Source organism: Phyllostomus hastatus, unplaced genomic scaffold (assembly GCF_019186645.2).
Source record: "Phyllostomus hastatus isolate PE091 unplaced genomic scaffold, TTU_PhHast_1.1 phas_scaffold_216, whole genome shotgun sequence".
NCBI lineage: Eukaryota > Metazoa > Chordata > Mammalia > Chiroptera > Phyllostomidae > Phyllostomus > Phyllostomus hastatus.
In genome coordinates, this window is record NW_025334018.1 from 12,532,621 (window position 1) to 12,557,027 (window position 24,407).

Sequence of the window (24,407 nt, forward strand, 5' to 3'; positions counted from 1 at the left end):
AACACCATCAAGTATACCAATATACACATAATGGGTGTCTCTCAGGATGCGAGCAGAAAGGACAGAAGGAATATTTTTAAAAACAATGGCTGAAAACCTCCCGAATGTAATAAAAACATGAATCTACACATCCAAGAAACTCAACAAACTCCAAGGAGACTAAACTCAAAGATAACCACACCCTGACACATCATAATCAAACTGTCAAGAGACAAAGAAAAACTTGAAAGCAGCAAGAGATAAGTGATTCATCATATACAAGGGATCCTCAGTAATATTAACTACTGATTTCTCATCAGAAACCACAGAGTCCAAAAAGCTAAGGTTGACATATCCAAAATGCTTAAAGAAAAGCAACTGTTAACCAAATAGTTGTATCCAGCAAAACTATCCTTCAAAAATAAAGGACAAATTAAGATATTCCTAAATAAAAAAAACTGGTGAATTTATCACTAGTGGACCTCACCTACAGAAATTGTAAAGAAAGTCCTTCAGGCTTAAGTAAAAGAACTCAAAGCAAATGAAAAAGAAAAATAAAGCGCACCTGTAAAGGAAACTGTACAGGTAATTATAAAAGACAATAAAGTTATTTTTGCTTGTAATCTTTTCCTAATTTAAAACACAGACACATAAACAAAGTAATAATCATAATACTGTTTCAATGGGCTCAAAATGTATAAACGTGATTTGTATGACAATGACAGCACACAAGAGAAAGAATAAAGATATACTGGGGCAAAGTTTTTGTGTACCACTGAAATTACACTGGTATTAATTCAAGATCATCGTGTTAGGGTGTCAACTGTAATTCTTAGGTAATCACTAAGAAAATAATTCAAACAATATAGTAAAAAACAAGACAATTAAAATGATATACTAGAAAATACTTAGTTAACACAAAAGAAGGCAGTAATGGAGGTATACCTGAACAAAAAGACAAGACACATGAAAAATTACAAAATAAAATGATAGGCATAAGTTTGATCTTATTAGTAATCGTAATAAATGTCAATTAAACACTCCAATCAAAATCTAGAGATGTTCAGAATGAATGATGGGGGAAAAAAACAAATTCTAACTATGCACTGTTCACAAAAGAATACACTTTAGAATCAATACACAGATAAGTAAAAGGGTGGTCAAATTTTAACCATGCAAATAGTAAACAAAAGAGAACTGGAGTGGCTATCTTAATATCAGATAAAAAAACTTTTAAAATGTTACTAGAGATAAAAAGGATATTTTTATACGGCTAAAGAAGCCAATCCATCAAGAAAAGATAATGGTTGGAAGTATACATGCACCTAACAACAGAGCCCCAAAATGCATCAACCAAAAACTGGAAAAATTAAATAATTCAACAATAATAGTGAGATACTACCATATCCCACTTTCAATAATGAAAAGATCATATAAAAGATCAGCAAGGAAATATAGAAACACTATAAACCAACCAGGTATATATTTAGGAAATTCACAAATATGAGAATACAACACACTCTTACATAACCAATAGGCCAGAGAATAAATCACAAAGGAAATTAGAAAATACTTTGGGAAGAAAAAAAAGGAAAACACAACATACTTATGGGATACAGTGAAATCAGTGCTTAGAGAGAAATTTATAGCTATAAGTTCTTATATTCAATACTAAGGAGATACTAATACTCCTAAGTAATACTAAGTAATACTCCTAAGTAATACTCCTAAGGAGATATCAATACTAAGGAGACAGGATGGTGAAACTGCCACCAAGATGCAGATTCTCATAAAAACACAGGAAAGATGATCGCTCTCACGGTTGAACCCTCGGATACAACAGAAAATGTAAAGGCCAAGATCCAAGATAAGGAAGAAATTATTCCTGCTCAGCAAAGACAAATAAGTGGAAGATGGCTATACTTTATCTACAACATTCAAAAGGGGTCCACTCTTAATCTTGTGTTGGGACTTAGCAGTGGTGCTAAGAAAAGGAAAAAATCTTTTATCACTCCCAAGAAGAATAAGCATAAGAGAAAGAAGATTAACCTGGCTGTCCTCAAATACTATAACATGGACGGGAATGGTAAAACCAGTAGCCTTTGTTGGGAATGCCCTTCAGATGAGTGTGGTGCTGGAGTCCCTGTTGCCAGCCACTTTGACAAACATTACTGTGACAAATGTCTGACCTATTGCTTCAACAAATCCAAAGACAGGTGTATATGTGTTAATAAAAAACATCAATTAACAAAAATATAAAAAGACCACAAAGACATCACAGTTAAATGCAATGTGGACGCTCAATTGGATCCTGGCCTGGAAAAGGCATTAATGGAAAACTATGAAATACACATAAAGTTTGAAATTCAGATAATAGTAATGTGCCTGTATATGTTTCTTAGTTTTAACAAATATAATGGTAATGTAAGAGTTAACAATGGGTAAAACTGGATGAGAAATATAAAAAAAAATCCCTGTACTACCTTTGAAACTTCCTATAAATCTAAAATTAATTGCAAGATAAAAGTTTTCTTTTTCAGACTAAGGTCACCACACCTGCCAGAATGGCTAAAATCAAAAACAAAAAATTCAGCAAGGGAAACAAGGGAAAAAATAAACAAATGGGACTATGTCAAACTAAAACACTTTTGCACAGCAAAAGAAACCAACAACAAAATGAAAAAAGGGACCCACTGAATGGGAGAACATATTTGCCAATGATAATCTAATAAGGGGTTAATTTCCAAAACATATAATTTACATAACTCAACAAATTAAAACCACAATGAGATATCCCTTCATACCGGTCAGAATGACTATCATCAGCAAATCAACAAACAAGTGCTGGCAAGGATGTGGAGAAAAGGGAACCTTTGTGCATTGTTAGTAAGAATACAGAACTGGTGCAGCCACTGTGGAAAATAGTCTGTAGTTCCCTCAAAAAATTAAAAATGGACCTGCCTTTTGACTCAGCAATTCCCCTTCTGGAAATATACTCAAAGAAACCAGAAACACTAATTCAAAACAATATATGCATCTCTATGTTCATTGCAGCATTATTTACAACCACCAAGATCCGGAAACAGCCCTAATGCCCATCAGTAAGTAAGTGGATAAAAAAGCTGTGGTATATTTATACAATGAAATACTACTCAGCCATAAAAAATACATTTTTTACTTTTTGCTACAGCGTGATGGACCTGAAGATTATTATGCTAAGTGAAATAAGCCAGAGAAAGACAAATACCACGTGATCTCACTTATATGTGGAATATAATGAACAAAATAGAAACAGAGGCACGCATACAGGGAACAGACTGACCCTTGTCGGGAGAGGGGGGATTTGGGCGGCTGGAGAAAAGTAAAGGGATTAAGCAACATATACATATTGCTCATCTGAAGGGCACTCCCAACAAAGGCTACTGATTTTGCCATTCCCGTCCACCTTACAGTATTTAAGGACAGCCAGGTTAATCTTCTTTCTCTTATTCTTCTTGGGAGTGGTGCAATACTTCTTCCTTTTCTTAGCACCACCGTGAAGTCTCACACAAGATGAAGCGTGCAGATAATGTTTTATTTAAAGAAACCAGAAACACGAGTTGTACACTTGAAATCTGTATGGTTTTATGAACCAATATCACCCCAATAAATTCAATTTTAAAGGGAGAAACACTGTATCAGAACACTTAAGGAAAAAAAGATGAAAAATACCATGTGGCGGCAACAATGTGGAGCAACCAGAATTCTCATTCACTGCTAGCTACAATGTAAACTGATACAATCCTTTTGGTTAAAAAACAATATAATTTGTAGTGTAATACAGTAAGAAATATATATATTTGGTCTTTGTCCCTGGTTTCTGACACAGAACGTTTAAACCCTTGTAATTTCCTCAGTGCTACAGATGTGATGGAACAACTTTTAGTATAACATTTGGTCTTTGTCCCCAGTAATGACAAGAGAGTCTTTTTTTTTTTTTAGGATGCTCACTGTCACTTTTTTTTTTTCACTTTTTTAATTGTTGTTCAGTTACAGTTGTCCCCCTCCTTCCCCCATTTTGTCCTTCATAATGAGCTCCTTCCAACTGTACCTGAGTTTACGCTAATGAAATAGCTGGGGGCTCCTCGATAGCTTCAGGACGGTAGCTATTCATCAAAAGACTAAGGCTTAATAAGAAGCTTGGAATTTTTCAGCCCCACTCCTGACCTCCAGGGAAAAGGAGGGATTGGAGACTGAGTTAATCACCAAGGGCCGATGATTTAATCAATTGTGCTAGGTAATGAGCTTCCATTACAAACCCCTAAAGGATGGGGTTCAGAGAGCTTCCAGGTTAGTGAACACATGGGAGTACTGGGAGGGCGGCACTTCCAGAGAGGCCATGAAAGCTCCATGTCCCTTACCCATACCTCATATTCCATGAATTTTTTAAAATTTTATTATGTACTGGTTTCAGGTATACAGGTTATAGTGGGAAGAAAATCATATGCTTTACATAGTGTTCCCCCTGATATTTCCAGTACCCCAATGGCACCATCCATAGTTATCACAATATTATTGACTATATTTCTCATGCTCTACTTCCCCATGACTATTTTCACTCACTTCCCCCACTACCCACAAGCAAATTGGGCCCGTCTGGTGCCGATTCCCAGGTGGGTTGGTTTGTGTATATTCTAGGTCCCTGTGGGTCTCTCCAACAAACTCTCCTATGAGGCTGGGAGTTTCTCCCACCGCTGCGACACCCATAGAATTTTACAGCCAGGGGTTTTGAGGCTTTATTTCCCTGAGCTAGAATCCTGGGTTGTGTGGTCTATCTTGTTCCCAGTTGTTCCTCCCATTTTTCCGCAGGCAAATGTGGGACAGTCAGCTGCTGCTGTGCTGTGTGTCCTCTCTGCCCCTACCACCAGTCTGGTTGAACATTTCTTAACTCCTTGTCAGGCGTCCATACAGTTCAATGTTCTGGTAGTTCTGGTTGTCTTTTGTTTTTAAATCTGTTGTTGCCCTTTTGGTTGTGTGAGGGAGGGATGTATTTCTACCTACACTTCCATCTTGGCTGGAAGTCTAAATAATATCTAAAATGTATATTTCTAATCATATTTTTTAAAGCTGAAAAGAACTGACTGAATGTTTATTTTCCTGAGGGTATTTTTAGATAAAGCTTCATAATGGTGTGTAAACTTTACACATCTATGTAGTTTGATACATATTGTTGCATTTAAAAATCATGTGTATTGTAACTGATTCTATATAAAATATTGAATAGAGATTGTATAATTATAATCATGTGGTTAAAAATATTAACAAAAATGAAAAAGAAGGCGGGACAGTAGTTGGTCTTAGAGGATGGCTAGTAATGGGAAGAGGGGATGAGAAGCGCTTCTGAATAATAATATTCCATGTTTAATCTGAGCAATGGTTATAAGGTTATGTTTGGTTTGTAAAAATTCATCAAGCTGTATAGTCTGTACACTCTTGCATATATTTGTATTAAAGTTGTTTGTTTTTTTAATCAATTGTCAATGCCTTTTTAAGTCCTCACCTCAGAATATGTTTATTGATTTTAGAAAAAGAAGAAGGGAGAGAAGATAGGGATGGAGACAGAGACAGCGATATAGAGAGAAAGAGGGAGAGGGAGAGAGAGAAACATTGACTGGTTGCCTCCCATACAGCCATGACCAAGAATCAAATGCACAACCTGGGTATGTGCTCTGACCAGGAATCAGACTGCAACCTTTTGGTGTATGGGGTGATGCTCTGACCAACTGATCCACCTGGCCAGGGGTAAAAGTTCTTTTAAGTAAGATCATTATTTAATAGAAATCATTTCATATTCTGAATAATATAGTAGTAAATGCAACAAAATAACTTTATATAAAAATCTCTCTAGGCTATATAGATTAATTTTCCTAATTTCCATGAGCTAGATAATTATGTGTAATAGGATGTGAGTATGACTCCTTTCACTCTGCAATTCTCAGCTGGGGTACAAATCTGAGGGGGAAAGTACTAGTAACCAATTTTCTAAAAAAAGCAACCTATGGTTAAGGCCAGATCCTGCTCTGGGGCTTATTAAAAAGTGGTAAAAGCAAGCCCTACAATCACCAAACAACTCCCTTCTTCCCAGTTATTTTAAGGAAACTGGGAGGGAAAAGCATGAAATTTTAGCTTAGAGGGGTAGAGACAGGTAGAGGTCCCTTTCCCCCCAACTCCCAAAACAAGTGATGGAATAACTCAATAGCAGCCTTATAAAGACTAAGTGCCTTCATAAAAGGGAGACTGGCATCTCATTCCCCAGCTGGATATAAACCTATGCAGAAAAATTCATTTGTCTCTCTGTCTGGCTGAGCAGAGTAAGAAGAAATTAGAGAGAGATGGATGGCAGAGAAGAAAGGGAGGAGTCAGAAGTAGAGCACTCTACACCCTGCCATTTGTCGTGGAAAGGTTGAATGAATTTCCCATGGATTAAGTGAGCATGAGAAAGAAAGCTAGAAATGAGCTACTTTGCTAGCCACAAGGGCTGGCTGCTCTGTAAGAATCTAGCAGCAAGATGATGTGGAATAAATAGCAAAGGGAGATGACTGGGGTGATGCTGGAAAACATCAAGTCAGCACCACATTTCCCACATCAGGGAAATGTGCACTGGTGGATGCTAGAAAGTTATGCAATCTGCCCAAGATGTTACTAAGTTGTGGACAGTCATAGGAAAAGAGAAAAACATTTCATGTTGGTATCACAAAAAACTGAAACTTTCAAGAAACTGGTTTTATATCAATATCTAATACTAGATATATGGTATATAATACCAAAACTGTCTTTTTTAAAAAATGTTAAATGTGTTTATTGATCTTAGCAAGATAGAAAGAGGTGGGCTGAGAGAAAGAAACATTGATGTGAGAGAGAAACATCAACTGGTTGCCTCCCATACGTGCCCTGACTAGGGAATCCAACCCACAACCCAGGTGTGTGCCCTGACCGGAAATCAAACCCCCAGCCTTTTGGCGTACCCTGTGATTCTCCAACCCACTGAGCCACACTGGCCAGGGCAAAACTCTTTTTTTGTTTTCATTTTTAAAAATTATTACTGCTTTTGAAATTTTACCAACCAACCTTTGGTAATGGTGTAGATAAAGTACTTTTGGCAGATGTCCACAGACATTCTCTTTTATCTTTGGGTTTGCTATGATCAGCTGGCGTGAAATTTGGAGAGATATTTTTCAAAGAAGCTGCTTTAGAATCAAATTTCTGATAACTAGCTTCAGGTGTTTCCAATAAACATGTCTGCGTTTTCTATAATGGACAACAGAAGTGAAAAAAATCATCATTAAATGTCATTTTAATTAAAGTGTAGCAACTATCAGAAATAACACTAGAATAAAGAATTTACCCCCATATGTATTACTGATTAGAAAACTTTGAATACATTGCACAATAATTAATCAAATAATTAATTTCCCAATTTCTCACTCTGTTTTCCTATTTAAGATGTACATGGTATCAGCTTCTCTGTCTTCAGAGTGCTGCTATGAAAACAAGCAAGACAGCTCTCTATCTCACCAAAAATTCAGGATTCCATAAAGAAAAACCTCTATTCCTGGTGGCAAAATGCCTTAATCTGTGGTTCATTCTAATAGCCTAAACACTGAAGGGCAATTTATTCTCATTTTTATTCATTCTCTTTTATGCTTTCATATTTTCTCTCTCATCTAGTAAGAAATCAGCCTTTTCTAATCCACCAATCTCATTCCATTCCAAAAAAGAAAAAAATTGCTCTATCAAGGCAAAATGATCTAAAAAAAGAAGTACAAATTGATAGTTACAGAACAGTTATTGGGGTGTAAAGTACCGCATAGGGAATATAGTCAATAACACTGTAGTAACTACATATGATGTCAGATGGGTACTAGATTCATTGGGTGATCACTTCATAAGTTATATGAATGTCTAATCACAGGGTTGTACATCTGAAACTAGTAGCATTGTACCTCAACAGTAATTTTAAAAATAAAAATAGATAAAAATGGAAAAAAAAAGAAAAAGAATTGCAAATTTACTCTAAAAACTTCTTTGGTTCTCCTCCCTCCCTCCCCACCCTCTCTCTCTCTCTCTCTCTCTCTCTCTTTCTCTCTCCTTCAGCACTCGACCAAGCTTTCCTGTAAAAGCTAATAATAATAATTATTGCTTTGATGGAACCCTACATGAAACTACTTACTTTCTATTTTACCACTTTTGCCGGTCATCACCATATCCATACATCCATGAATATGATCGTGACAATCATTCTCAGGAAAGAATGAAGCGCACACACACCAAAGAAGGGGCTACTTTCAAAAGCCTGGTGGTTGAATCTGCAGTGAGCACAGATTCATTGTACAAACTAGGAGGGTAAAAAGTATAGGAGTATGCCCAAAAGTGCTATCGAAAAACTTTGGACTAGGAGTCAAGTATGCTTTTTCCTCCAGATCTTTTACTATCTTTCTGAGTGATTTTAAGTAAATCACTAAGTATCTCTAGGCTTAAATTTATCCATTTATATCATCAAGGAGCCAAATAAGGTGATTTGCAGGTTTCTCGCCCTTAGTGATCTCACTTCATAGTCCTTTTTCTCTAGCAAATAGGAATTTTAGTAGCATTTCTTCAGAGTCACATTTCTCCACATTTTTCCCAAACATGTCTATGTCATAGTTGATAACACAATTTTGATGGAAACAAATTTATTCTGCTCCTTGGATTCATCAGGAGTCTCCAAAACGTAACTGCTTTCATGAAAAGAAGAATTTTTCTCCCCAAAAGGACTGAGAATGGCAACTGCACCACCGTGTGGCCATGTCTGAGAATTAACATTTCCCTAGAAGCCTGGTAGCCCAAGAGAAAATGCAAGCCCCAATTCCCGTTCCAGAATACTGAAATAACCTTCTTCATGATACATCATGGAAATGTATGCACCTTCCTACAAATTACATTCATTTCTAAATGTTATTTCCAGTGATGCATATATACAGAACATTCAAGATTTTCTCTGTTGCACTTTTTAAACAAACATGGTGTTTCCTGTGTGCTAATCACTATTTTAAATGCTTTACAAGTATTATCTCATTTAACCCTCATAACAACTTTAGGAAATAGGTACTATTATTATCCCTTTGTAGATGAGAATACTAAGGCATAAAGAAGTAACTTGCCCAAACTTAGAAATGTGTGATAAACCTAATGATAATTACATAAAGACTTGGGGTATTTCAATAATTTTGGAATAAAGTATAGCAAAAATAAGCCTATTTAAATTATTTCATTTCTTTCATCATTTTCTCATTATTTGCAAGATATATATATGTATATATGAATATATATATATATATGTGTGTGTGTACACACACCCCTCCAGATACAATGTAAGGCATTTACTAATCTACTTCATAACAGATATAAAAAATAGCCTATATATTACTGGAATTATGAGTCAAAACAACTCTATAATAATATGGGATATATACATGCATAATATGAATGCATTCTATATTTAGAAATGAATATTAGAATTTAACCAATTTATCTATCTTCATCAGATACTTCCCTTAGACTATATCTAATCCTGCTGGTTAATTTTAATATGGCAATAATTTCTCCAAATAAAATTTTTTTCCAGTGCCTGCCACAGTATTTGGAATATATGAAGTGCTCAATGTTCATTCACAGGTACAATATTTCTTTTCTTCTTCTCTTTCTTTGAACCCAAATATAACAAAATTGTAGCACTGTCTTACACCTGAAAATTAAACTGTTCTCAACTACTCTGTCACTTTCAGTTTACAGTCAAAAGCAACCTCTGTGGGGACTGAGGGCTGACTACACCGCTGTGTGTAAAGAATTTCATCATTTAAACTAAATCTTGCCATTAAAATTCTTCTGGAATGGGTTCGACACTGAGGGGCACTCCTCTTGTGGAAGCACCACATACCTGGTGCTTCCTTCCACGTTCAGGGAGCAACACTAGGGTAACATTCCTAACCCCTAAGGAAACATCCTTAGGGGAAGAAAAATGACTTAATGGGATTAGCGAATTTGGAAGGGGAAACTGGACAAATAGAGTTCAATCCCTTCCCTACTCCTCTTGGGTACCAGAGGAAGCGCATACTCGGCTCTCCTCCTTTATGCCGTGTGTTTTACATGAGACATCCATTCTTAAGTGCCCAGATCTACCTGTGACAGGGTAGACGAATTTGTCTAATTTGGGATTTCAGGATTAAGAAATCTCCTTGCCTTCAAATAGAAGCTACTTGCCTTCAAATATAAACTAACAAAGATATTAGTTTGGTTTTTACTGCCTTTCTCAATTGGTTCAGACTTGAGAAAATCAGAATGTCATTTACTTAGTCCTCTCAAACCCAAAATTAGACATAATCTAAATATAAGCTTTAGAATTTTTAATAAAAATATTTTGCCTCTAACACTGGAAAATTCTCAAGAAACACAGAAGTACCTAACTTAAGATAATACTATCATAAAAGTTATAGAAGACTGAAATTTTCTCTAAATCTCCAAATGGAAACTGCTTTAAAACTTTTAGCTAATGCTTTTGAATTAATAAATAGCAAGAAACAGTTTAGGAATTGAAATTGTGTGATAAATTTTAAATGTTCTTTTCCTATTATGAACAATAAAATAAAAATTTCATAGATGTTAGAAAATGAATTGGTTATAAAGAAAAACTGAAAATTATATAAAACTCTTACCTTGTCACTTTTTTCTTTGAGAGTAACCATGTTTTCTTTTGTTTCACTTTTGAGTTTTTCCTATTAAAAATGAATATCAAATACATACAATGTAGTCACTGCTATTATCACAAATGAATGTCCCTATTACCTAAATCTTTCCTCAGAAGGACTAAGAAGAAAAAATACTTACCTATAAATTTTTTAAATAATAAAAATAAAACAGAAAAATGAATTAGTTCTTCTCTTCAGAAATGTTATTTGGTTTTGAATGTATTTTTTAAAAATTCTGACCTGACCGTGGCTGGTGTGGCTCAGTGGACTGAGTGCCAACCTTCAAACCAAAGGGTCGTTCAATTCAGTCAGGGCACACGCCTGGGTTGTGGACCAGGTCCCTAGTTGGGAGCATGTGAGAGGCAACCACACATTGATGTTTCTTTCCCTCTCTTTCTCCCTCCCTTCCCCTCTCTAAAATTGAGTAAATAAAATTTTAAAAAATTCTGATCTGTCTCTAGTATGTTATCTGTGGAATACTGAGTAAGCCTTTTAAAAATCTGAATCGTAACTTTCTAAATTCATAAAATGAAGTGGATGGACCAGATTATGAAGTAAGGAATACACACAGGTAACTAACTACAAAGAACTGCAAAGAGATCCAAAATATTCTTAGCCTTTAGAGGCAGAATTCACATTTTCTTCTGTGTGTTAACCTTGAAAAATGAACTTTCAACATGAGATTAACAAAGATGAAAAATAAAAAGAAAGTACAGAAAAGCACAAAATACTTAGGAAATAATACACCACTTAGGGTGTGTGTATTCAACAGTTAAAAGAAAAATAAAAAAAGACCCTGGCTGGTGTGGCTCAGTGGATTGAGTGCCGGCCTGAGAACCGAAGGGTCACTGGTTCAATTCCCAGTATAGGACACGTGCCTGTGTTGCAGGCCAGGTCCCCAGTGGGGGGTGCTCGAAAGACAGCCACACATTTATGTTTCTCTCCCTCTCTTTCTCCCTCCCTTCCCCTTTCTAAAAACAAATAAACAAAATCTTTTTTTAAAAAAAGTAAAGAAAGAAAAAAATAACCCCGGCCTACAGAAAAGAGTATGTAGTAAGTATGCTGTCAACATGACAATCATCTAGAAAACAGAATTGTTACAGCCCCAGGGAGCCTTAAAGGTGTCAGAGAAGGAAAAGTTCCAATGCACAGAACTTTAGGAAAACTTGAACTGCCTGGCCATGATACCTGTGTCAATATCTATCTTCACTGAATGTCTTGTGTACACCATCTCTCCCATAGTGTTGCTCCTAACCAGAGAACCCACTTCTCAATGAAAGAGGCTGGCAGTAAGCTGATGTAACAGTAGTCACTGCTCTTACAATATTATATATTCTATCAACCACCAGTGGTTGGTTCATCTTTAGAACTACAAAACGGCCAGAAGACAATAGATGGCCTTAGTACTTTCCCAACAATAATTACTTTAAATGTAAATGGACTAAATTTGCCAAGTAAAATACATAGAGTACCTTAGTGGTTATATAAACATGATCCACAGATATGCTGCCTATAAGAGACTCACTTAAGCTTTAAGGATATTCATAGCCATTAAGTGGAGGGATGGAAAAAGAGATGCCATACAAATGGAAACCAAAAGAGAGAAGGAGCAACTATACATACATCAGACCTAATAAACCTTAACTCCAAACCTGTAACAAGAGACAAAGAAGGTCATTATATAATGATAAAGGGGTCAATTCAGCAAGAGAATATAACAATTATAAATATATATGCACCTAAGAGCAGAGCACCTAAACATATTAAACAAATACTAACATATCTGAAGGGAGAAACAGACAATATTACAATGACAACAGGGGATTTCAGTACCCCACTTTCAATAATGGATAAGTCATCCAGACAGAAATAAATAAGGAATCACTGGATGTGTACTATGCTTTAGAACAAACAAACTAACAGACATCTACACAACTTTCCACCCAACAAAAGAGAATATTAATTCTTAAATGCATATGGGACATCTCTAGGATAAATTATATGTTAGGTCACAAAACAAGTCTTAACAAATTTTTTAAAAGTGGAAGTATATTTTCTAACCAAAATGATACAAAATTAGAAATCAGTAATAGGAGGAAAACTGGAAAATTTACAAATATGTGAAAATCAAACAACATAATCAACAGTCAATCAATCAATGGGTCAAAGAAATCAAAAGGAAATCCAAAATATCTGCAAATAAATGAAAATGAAAACAGCATATCAAAACTTATGGAATGCAAGCAGTTCTAAGAGGAAAGTTTACAGTAATAAATACCTACATTAAGAAAAAAGAAAGCTGTCAAGTAATTAACCTAACTTTACACTTCAAGAAAACAGAAAAACAAACCATGTCCCAACTTAGCAGAAGGAAATAACAAAGATCAGAACAGAATAATGAAATCGAGACCAGAAAAACAATAAAAAAGAACAATTAAACAAAAAACTGATTATATGAAAGGATAAATGCAACTGATACCTTTAGATAAACTATTTAAAATGAGAGAGAGGAGTCAAATAAGATCAGATATGTAAAAGGCGACATCACACATACCACAGAAACACAAAGGGTCATAAGAGACTAGTAAAACAAGTATATATTAACAAATTAGATAACCTAGAAGAAAAGTATAAATTCCTAGAAACATATACCTACCAAAACTGAATCGTGAAAAAATACAAAATAAGAACAGATCAATAACAAGTCAGGAAATAGAATCAGTAGTCAAAAATCTCCCAACAATTGCCCTGGCTGGTATGGCTCAGTGGATTGAGCACCAGCATGCAAACCAAAGGGTCCTCAGTTGATTCTCAGTCAGGGCACCTGCCTGGGTTATGGGCAGGATCCCTGGTGGGGAGCGTGCAAGAGGCAACCACACACTGATGTTTCTCTCTCTCTCTCTTTTCTCTTCCCTTCCCCTCTCTCTAAAAATAAATAAATAATTTTTTTAAAATCTCCCAACAATAAAAGCCCAAAACCTGATAGCTTTACTGGTGAATTCTACTGAACATTTAAAGAAGAATACATACCAATCCTTCTTAAAATCTACCCAAAAATTCAAGGAGGAAGGAACACTTTCAAATTCATTGTATAAGGCCAAAGAAGGGGACCACAAGAGAAGAAAATTATAAGCCAATATTCTTGATAAAAATAGATGCAAAAGTCCTCAACAAAATATTAGCAAACAGAATTCACCAGCCCATTAAAAGAATCATACACCATGATCAAGTGGGATCTATCCCTGGGATGAAACGATGGTCCCATATATACAAATCAACTAATGGAATGCCCACATTAACAGAGTGAAGGATAAAAATCATAATGATCTCACATGGACAAAAACTAGGGGGAGGGTGGTAATGGGAGGGAAGTGGGGAGGGTTGGGAGAGTGGGCTGGATTGGGAGTAAAAAGGAGAAAATTGTACTTGAACAATGATTAAAATAAAATTTTTTAAAAATCATAATGATCTCAATAGATGCATTAAAAACATTTGACAAAATTGAACTTTCTTTCGTGATAAAAACTCAACAAATTAGGTACAGAAGGAATGTAGCTCAACATAACAAAGGCCATAGAGAAAGGCCCACGACCAACTTCATACTCAAGTGTAAAAGCTGAAGGCTTTTCCTCTAATATCAGTTGACAAGAATGTCCACTCACACCAATCCTATTCAACCTAATACTGGAAGTCCCAGCCAGAGACATCAGGTAAGAAAAAGATACAGGGCATCAGATTGGAAAGGAAGAGGTATAACTGTCTCTATTTGCAGATGACAATTTTTACATAAATAAAACCTAAAGATGCCACCAAAAATCTGTTAGAACTAATAAACAAATTCAGTAAAGGTGCAGGATACAAAATTAACATATAAAAGTCTGTAGCATTCCTATACACTAACAATACTATCTGAAAAGAAATAAAACAATCCCATTTACAATAGCATCAAAAAACATAAAATACTTAGGAATAACTTTAACCAAGGAGAGGAAAGATATCTACACTGAAAACTACAGGACATTGATGGAATAAATTTAAAAAGACACACAAAAAAGAAAGGGAGCCAGTGTTCATGAATTATTAATCATGGAGAACAAACATTGTTAAAATGTTCATATTACCCAAAGCCATGTACAGATTCAGTGCAATCCCTATCAAGATACCAATGGCACTTTTTATAGAAGTAGGAAAAAACAATCCAAAAATTTATATGAAACCACAAAAGACCTTGAGTAGCCAAAGCAGTCCTGAGAAAGAAGAATAAGGAGGCATCGCACTTTCTGATTTTAAGTTATATTATAAATACTTTTGAAAAAAGCTAATGAGGGAAAAACTGTATTTTTATATCCAGTCACTCAGATGTATCATATTTTCTAATATGACATATTTTTATAAACACAAAGAAACTGTACAATTAGTTACTTTATAATGCTACAAAACTTACTTTTTCTTCCCTTTCTATTTCAAGTTGTTTCCTAATAGATAAAAGTTCATTTTTGAGATTGGATAGTTCAATCTCCTAAAGAAAAAGAAACATGAAGTTTATTTGTAAGTGCATATAAATGCAACCTAGTGTTTCAAATAAATTGTTTCATGGAGAAATAAATTACTTATAAAATATATATACTTTAAAGCCTACTGATATGAAGGCTGTTAAACATAACTGAAGATTTCATCTAGACAAAATTTTTATAGTTGCTCTCAAGCAATATTTAACTCTGTGTATCTCTCCTCTCAACCTCTCCCAGTCTACCCCACCCCTCCTCTCCCAATCTCAATTAGAGCTCCAAACTTATTGTAACTGTAGTTTATACTTTTCATTTTTTAAAAAAGGGTTCATTCCACCATTTCAGAAAAATACATCAAAAACTCACTTAACTATAAGATCCCTTTCAGATCTAAGATTTTTTTGATTCTACAACTCCAAAAATTATGGTTTTATTTAATATTATTCTTTGGCGCCACTCCTGTTGACATGAAAATTGGCTTTTATAGCTATCTGTTCTGTATCTCACCAGAGATGCTTTCACTGATGCCTGTTCTTGTTCTCTGCTCTTATAAAGTCCTAATTCTGAGTCTCTTTCTTCAATGATTTTATCATACTGGTGCTATATTAAACAGGAAAAAAACATTTTAAGTATATTAGAATCCAAATAGATTATGCTTTAATGTAACTGTCATCCTTGTGTATTTGAAATTTGAAGAAAATAATGATTATGAATTCAGTAATATGTATGAGCATATTTTTTTAAATTTTTCATTACATAAGCAATGAAACACAGATAACTGTCTTGGAAATAAAATAATACAAGAGCAATAAATAATTCTCTTTAATCACAAACACTGAATTTCATAATTTTAAAAATAGGCTAGAAACACCAAGACCTCTTAGAAAAATGGCTGATTCCAGATCAGAGGCAGGAAGTTTATGATGAGCCCTGAACACTGTCATAGCAGAAAGTAACAAAGCTCTCTCTCCAGGACTATTAAAGTCAAGTCAGAAAGACTTGCTATCCAGTTTGAAGAGCCTCCCACTGGCCAAGGATGAGACAAGGATAAAAACTGCACAGGACTGAGACATACCAAATATGTTTAAATCTATGAGTTCACAAACTTAGTTAAAAAGTTTTTAAAATCATCATTAGTTACCCCATAATAATGTTATATCCCAGCAACAATTTTTAAAGATAAAAAGGTAGGTATAGTCCATCTCATCTCTAAATTCTGAAGAGAATAAGGCCTAATTTGCTAGCAGAATGATTACTTTAAAACAATGAAAAAAAATAGAGTACACTCACAAACCCAACAAACATTAAGCTATTCGTCTATTTATTCCACTGATAAAAATTTATTTAGCCTCAAGTACGTTAGACACCCATAGAGGATACAAATATTAGCAAGATACATATCCTGGGTATGTACTCAAGTAAGTGTAAGATAGAAAGTGCTGTAAGAGACAACTAGGAAAACTGGGATAAAGAGTGATCAATTCCACCCTGGCCAATGTGGCTCAGTTGGTTGGAGCATTGTCCTGTAGACAGAAAGGTCGCAGGTTTGATTCCCAGTCAGGGCACACACCAGGTTGCAGGTTTATTGGAGCATGTACAAGAAGGCAGCCAATTGATGTTTCTTTCTCACATCGAGGTTTCTCTCCCCCCATCACCCTTCCTCTCTCTCTAAAAGCAATGAAAAAGAAAGTCCTTGGGTGAAGATTTAAAAAAAATGAGTAATCACTTCCATCCATCATAAATGATGAAAAGTGTTTCCTCAAAGCAACACCCAAACTAAGCTTTATGTGGCCAAGATTCAAACACAGAGAAATGGTAGATCAAAGGCATTCCAGTAGTAATTATATCTAGATCTATACCTATAATTTTTCTGATAAATAAGAATGCTATTTTATGCACAATTATGGCTCTAATAAATAATTTTCATTAAACAAAAAGAAAAAAATTACCTTATGTTTTTCCATAAGTGCTACCATTTCAGCTATTTTATGCTGACACCGTATATCAATTTCTTTCTGTAGTTTTACTGCTTCATCAGCTACTACTTTTGTTTTCTCAACCTATCAAATCAATGAAGTATTTGTTAAAATTAAGCATAAAAACGAATTTAACTTAAATGTAGAAACCACATGCTATTATACAAAATGCAGAAATCAAACACCAGAAATTTAAGGAAGCCAAGTATTAAATGCATTACTGTTTTCATTTACTATAGGATGCTCTACACTGTAATGATCATTTCATCTTTTCAAAATAATTATATACTACTCAATATTCAAGTACTTAGAATAACAAGGATACTTTCAGCTTCTGTAATAAATTGTCTCTAATACAAATGTATTATTCCTTTTAAAATCATAAATTTAAAAATTAATTACATTTCTCTTAAAATGCTATTAAATAAACAAATATAGAGCTTTAGTATAACAAATTCTCAAATATATTTAGTTTTTCCTACCTCTCCCAACAGATTTTCTTCTGATATTTTTTTGTCCTCAATTTCTTTTTGATAGCAGTCAGTCATTTCTTTAAACTTTTGTTTGGCACCTTCTAGTTCTAACTCTAATTTACTGACCTTTGTGTAAAAAAATAAAAAAGTAGCATGAATATTAAGGAAATGCTGTGGATTTCTTAAAAGTATTATATTAATTTTGTGGTTCTCTGTATCTTTAAAGATTACTTATTCATGGAAATTACAGTTAGATGAGGTCCTTACTTTTTTCATATGGTAAAATGTACTTTATTCACAAAATCTATATTCTCCCCTAAAATACATATTTAGACTTAATAATATTTTTAAAGCAGCCATATTTTAATTTTTAATGAGCTTCAACAATATTTAAATTGTTTAGTATGTTTTATTGCAGTAAGTATTCCATTTGTATAGAACACCCATGTGATTTTTATAAAGCATATTCTTTTTTAAAAAACAGCTTTACTGAGGTACAACTAATATGTAAAAAATTACAAATATTTCATGTATACATATAATCTGATGAGTTTGGATATATGCATATGCCCGTGAAGCTATCAACAAAATCAAAGCAACCATTTTTAATAGCATTTTTTAAAATTTTATTTATTTATTTTTAGAGAGGGAAGAGAAGGAGAAAGAGAGAGAGAGAAACATCAATGTGCAGTTGCTGGGGGCCATGGCCTACAACCCAGGCATGTGCCCTGACTGGGAATCGAACCTGCGATGCTTTGGTTCGCAGCCCGAGCTCAATTCACTGAGCTACGCCAGCCAGGGCAAAACAACAATTTTTAAAGATAAAGATAATAGACATATCTACACGTCCAACAGTTTTCTTTTGTCCTTTTTTTGTCATAAGAACACTTAAAATGAGATCTACCCTTCTCATAAATTTTTAAGTGCACAATACATTATTGTTGACTACAGGTACTATGGTGTACAGCAGATAGATCTCTAGAACGAAAAAAACTAATTTATCTTGCACAACTGAAACCTTATACAAACTGAGGAATAATTTCCCATCTCCTCCTCCCCCTAGCCCCTGGTAATCACCATTTTAATCTTTGCCTCTGTGAGTTTGTTTTAGGTGTGTTATATAAGTAGTATCATGCCATATTTGTCCTTCTGTGACTGCCTTTTGCTGTTGAATTGGAAGTGTTCTTTATATATTCTAGATACTACATCATTACCAAATATATGATTTGTAAATCATTTTACAAATCATTGTAAATCATTGTAAATCATTGTAAATCATATGATTTTCTCCCATTCTATGGATTGTCTTTTCAGTTTCTTGATAGTGTCCCAACACTGTCAAGTGAGTGAAAGATGTCAGTGCAATCTCTACCAAAATTCTGTCTTTTTATCAGAAATGGACAAGCTGTCACAAAAAGACAAATACTATACTTTCCTATTTATATAATGTACCTAGAGTATTCAAATTTAGAGGCCAGAAAATGCTGGCTACCAGGGACTGTGAGGAGGAGGGAACAGGGAGTTGTTGAATGAGTACAGTACTTCAGTATTATGAGATAAAGAGAGTCCTGGGGGTTAGTGCACAGCAATGTAAATGAACCGTTAGTTTAAAAAAGGTTAAGACGGTAAAAAAGATGGCAAAAGACTTGAATAGACACTTCATAAAGGAAATATACAAATGACTAAATAGCTCATAAAAAAGCACTTCACACTATTAGGAAATGAAAAATAAAACCACAATGGAATATTGCTATACCCATAAACAGGACCAGCTACATAATTTGCAGAGCTCAATGCAAAATGAAAAGGGGGGTACATCTAGTTAATAAAGTACTAAAAATTTCAAGATGACACTCTTGCTGGTGTGGATCAGTGGACTGAGCACCAGCCTGGGAACCGAGAGGCTGCCCGTTTGATTCCTGGTCAGGGCGCATGCCTGGGTTGCCGGCAAGGTCCCTGGCTGCGGGTGTGTGAGAGGCAGTGGATCAATGTTTCTTTCGTACATTGATGTTTCTCTCCCCCTTTCTCTCCCCCTCTTCCCTTCTCTCTAAAAATAAATAAACAAAATATTTGAAAAAATTTCAAGATGACAATAATGGAGCAGGAAACTAAGTGCAGGATGTTGTATGACTAAACAGGTCTCACACCCATGAAGCTGGGCTCTGCCCACAAAAATGGCTGAAATTAGAAAGACTGTGAACATCAAACGTGAGTAGGATATGGACTAACTAGACCTCTCATGCGTTGCTATTAGAGTGTAATACAATTTGCATCATTTGATTGTTTCTTATAAAATAAAACATTCAATGATCCAACAATCCTTTTCCTAGATATTTATTTAAGAGAAATGAAAAAATGTCCAGGGAAAGTCTTGTACACGAATGTTCATAGAAGCTTTATTCATAACGATAAAAATGGAAACAATTCAAATGTCCATTAACAAGAGACTAAACAAGTCAGTTATATTCATACAGTGGAAGATGACTCAGCAGTATAAAAGACCTACTGATGCCTACGGGAACAGGAGGGAATCTCAGAACAGGCTGAGCAAAATAACCCTTATAACAAGAGAATATATTTGGCATGGTTCCATTTAAATGATGTTTCAGAATAGACAAACCAATTTAAAAAGACAGAAAGTAGATCATTGGTTGCCTCTGGGGAACCGGGTTCAGACTGTAAAAGGACATGAGGGAACTTTCTGGGATGATGAAAATAATCCTGTATCTTGAGTGCTATTGTTCCATGGTTGTGAAAATATCTGTCAAAGCTCATCAAACTGTCTACTTAAAATCATGCATTTTATTACATGTAAACTGTATCTCAAGGAATTGGGACTAAGAAAACAAAGTATTACCTTGATGTCATGAGCTTACATTCCAGGATTTTAATTTGTTTCCTACAAAGTCAATGGTTATCTAATCCCTTGTGCATCAGGATAACCACAGATGAAATTTTTTTAAAATGTAAATTCCAAGGTTCCACTCCAAATCTACTCAACCTCAATTGTCAATGTATGCATAAGGAATATGAATACATACATATATTATACACACCCACGCATGTATTTTTAAGCTGTTCAAACTATTTTAACCCAGTTCAATCACAGATGAGCACTCTCACAATCAAAAGGATTGATTTCTACAATCTCAAAACATCTTTTGAGACTATTTGAAAATAACTACTACCGGGGTATACAATTCTTAAATTCTCATCTATTTACTACTTTAAAAACAAAAATAATGATTTTAAATACCTTTATCTCATAAGCATTCAGCTGCTTGCTTTCCTCTGTATTCCTTTTTTTAAGGGCCTTATTCTGTGAAAAGTTAAAAATAAAGAATTACATTTAGTACCAAAGTGACTCAAATGTGCAATGCCACCTTACTTAAGACTGAAATTACTAAGGGAAAGGAAAACATTATTCTCTAAAACTGGAGTGAAGAAAATCTTTTTAAAATAGTTTGATACTGAGAATCAGTACATACCTCCTGTTGGAGTTCCTCAATATTCTTGTTTTTATTTTCAACTTGTTTCTTTAAATTGTTACACTAAAAATTATGAAAAATTACAATTATTTTATTTAATATTCCCGTCAAAATTATTTCAAACTAATAAAATATTAAAGTAATACAGAAGTCACTTCAAAAATCATGTCATTAAATAATTCCATTAATGTCTAAAAAACCTGTAATCAAGTGCAAATTTTAATAAAGATTATCTCAATACAAATTTGAAATTCTTAACAATTCTTACTAAAAATACATTTGAATTGAACTACTTTAAAAATGATTCCATTTCTCACTTCTGAGGTCTCTTTTACCCATTATCTATAGGGTAAAGGAATAATATGATACTGTCTCCTCCTAACTACATTTTTATTCCTGTTAAAATACCAGCTGAACCACTTTTTTAAATCTCACTTTGAGGGACTTCTTCACCTGGGTGCACATGCAGAATTAGGTTAAGAAGTATGAGCCCCCCAAGTACCCGGAGTACCATAAAAGCAGCACAGATTTCTAAAGTGTCCTCCTAAAACATCCAAGATCTGTAAATTGTTCTAATGCCAATTAAAGTAGAAAGAAATTCCAATGGAAAACAATATTTAATCTCCCTCATTAGCACAAAAGACTGAAATATTTTTTGAGAGCACCATTTACTTTTTTTAATATGCTATTACAGTGTTCCCAATTTTTTCTCCTTTATCCCCACTCTGCCCTGCACCCCCCAACTATCCAGCATTCTCCACCTTAGTTCATGTTCATGGATTATACATATAAGTCATTTGACTTCTCTGTTTCCTATACTATTCTTAACCTCTCCCCATCTGTTTTATGCCTACCAATTAAGCTTCTTATTCCCTGTACTTCCCCCGCACTATTCTTTCCCTTCCCTTCCTCCTCCCCACTGATAACACTCCATGTGACGTCCATTCTCAGATTCTGTTCCTGTTCTAGTTGTTTGCTTAGTACTTTTCTTTTTTTTTAGGTTCAATCATTGATAGTTGTGAGTTTGTTGTCATTTTACTGTTCATAGTTTGATCTTCAAGTTCTTAGATAAGTCCCTGTAACATTTCACATAATAAGGACTTGGTGATGATGAACTCCTTTAACTTGACCTTATCTCAGAAGCACTTTATCTGCCCTTCCATTCTGAATGATAGCTTTGCTGGATAGAGTCATCTTGGATGTAGATCCTTGCCTTTCATGACTTGGAATACTTCTTTCCAGCCCCTTCTTGCCTGTAAGATTTCTTCTGAGAAATCCGCCAATAGCCTTATGAGCACTCCTTTGTAGGTAACTGTCTCCTTTTCTCTTGCTGCTTTTAAGATTCTCTCTTTATCTTTAATCTTAGGTAACTTAATGATGATGTGTCCTGGTGTGTTCCCCTTTGGGTCTAACTTCTTTGGGACTCCATGGGCTTCCTGGACTTCCTGGAAGTCTATTTCCTTCACCAGATTGGGGGAGTTTTCCTTCATTATTTGCTCAAAGAAGTTTTCAATTTCCTGCTCTTCTCCTTCCGGCACCCCGATGATTCAGATATTGGAACATTTAAAGTTGTCCCAAAGTTCCTAAGCCTCTCTTCATTTTTTGTGAATTCTTGTTTCTTCATTCTTTTCCTGTTGGATGTTTATTACTTTTGTCCCAAATCATTGATTTGAGTCCTGGTTGCCTTCCTGTCACTGTTGGTTCCCTGAATATTTTGCTTTATTTCACTTTGGGTAGTCTTCATTTGTTCTTTCACTTTTTGACCAAGCTCAATCAGTCTGTGAGCATCTTAGTTACCAATGTTTTGAATTCCATTATCAGATAGGTTGGCTATCTCATCGCTTAGCTCTTTCTCTGGAGTTTTGCTCTGTTCTTTCATTTGAGCCATGTTTCTTTGTCTTAGTGCACCTGTTAAGTTGTAAGGGGGTGGGGCCTTAGGTGTTCTCCAGGGCAGGGCAACCCTCTTTGCTGCTTTGTGACGCTGTGGGGGAAGGGTCAGGGAGGGAACAATGCAGCTCGGCTCGAGGGGCTCTAGCCCCACTCTCCAACAAACGCTCGTGTGAGACTGGGAGTTTCTCCCACCATGGCAACCCTGCCGTAGTTCACAGTCAGCTCTGAGTCTCAGTTTTCCATTCAGCCAGCCCTGCCCCCGTGGTCTGCTGCCTTGCCCTGGGTTCTCTGTGTCTGCCCATATGCCTAGCTCCCCCTTACCAGTCTGGTTGACTGTTTCTTTAATTTCTTGGTTGTCAAGAGTTCCATGCAGTTTCATTTTCTGGTACTTCTGGTTGTTTATTGTTTTTAGATTGGTTGCTATCCTCCTTTTGGTTGTTTGAGGAAGTGAAGGATTTCTACCTATGCCTCCATCTTACCCAGAACCTTGAAATATTTTTTCTTATTATACTCACTGCCCCATCTCACTCTCCCTTCTTTCTGAATAAGCTAATGAAACTGAAGTTTTTGATCCTTTTAAATTTAAATAATTTCAAAAAATTAGGATTAAGTAAATTTGCTTGAATGCCCAGAAATCTTGAAAAGTATCAAACTATCACAGTTCATTATTTTTTATTGTTGCTCAAGTACAGTTGTCTCCATTTCCTCCACCACTCTCCTCCACCGCACCCACTCCCACCTGCCTCCCACCCCAAACCTACCCACCCTCTGGCTTTGTCCATGGGCCCTTTATACACGTTCCTGATGACCCTTCCCCAGTTGATTTTTAAGTAAAATACTTCTTGTGCACAGTAATAAAGAATTTTATTCATCAGAATTCTAGGTAGAAAAAAAATGGTGTTGATTATTAGAGGCCAGAACTTCAGAAAGTGAAGTACACTTTCCAGAGTACTTATTCACTATATAGAAAGTCACATTTAGGACCTTTGTGTAATGAGGTGCAGAGAAGGAAAGAAGGGAATTGGGAGGCCACGCAGTAAAAACACTTCACGTAAAGGTAGCAGAAATTATTCTGCAGCTCTCTTGAGAGATGGGAAAGATATCTCTTTAAAGGCATCTTGCCACTCTAAAGATATCCACAACAAATGTAGCTGCTCAGAGTATGAAACTTCGGGAAAAGGAAGAGATAACTAAAGAGGAATATAATAACCTTGTTTTGTGAAGCATTCTGCAAAACTGAACCCAGAGTCTCTTCAAAGAAACTTATAGTGAAAATTCTACAATCCTCAAAGCCTTCAAGAAGAACTGAGATTTCTATAGTGGCTATTAA

General features: G+C 35.2%; 1 protein-coding gene and 1 pseudogene across 2 annotated transcripts in view; one reads left to right on the forward strand and one right to left on the reverse strand.

Moving 5' to 3' along the window:
* Positions 1-24,407, reverse strand: part of SYCP1 (synaptonemal complex protein 1) — an 81,909-nt gene that overhangs the window by 6,784 nt on the left and 50,718 nt on the right. The window contains exons 21-28 of one of the 2 annotated variants that reach the window (XM_045816907.1): positions 21,188-21,250; positions 20,956-21,018; positions 17,709-17,825; positions 17,200-17,310; positions 15,758-15,850; positions 15,187-15,261; positions 10,710-10,769; positions 7,087-7,266 (exon numbers count right to left, since the gene is read on the reverse strand). In XM_045816907.1, coding sequence (XP_045672863.1) covers positions 7,087-7,266; positions 10,710-10,769; positions 15,187-15,261; positions 15,758-15,850; positions 17,200-17,310; positions 17,709-17,825; positions 20,956-21,018; positions 21,188-21,250 — 762 coding nt within the window. The remainder of the gene's footprint in view (positions 1-7,086; positions 7,267-10,709; positions 10,770-15,186; positions 15,262-15,757; positions 15,851-17,199; positions 17,311-17,708; positions 17,826-20,955; positions 21,019-21,187; positions 21,251-24,407) is intronic. The other variant, XM_045816908.1, reaches the window with a different exon arrangement.
* On the forward strand, positions 1,757-3,071 carry LOC123804562 (annotated as a pseudogene).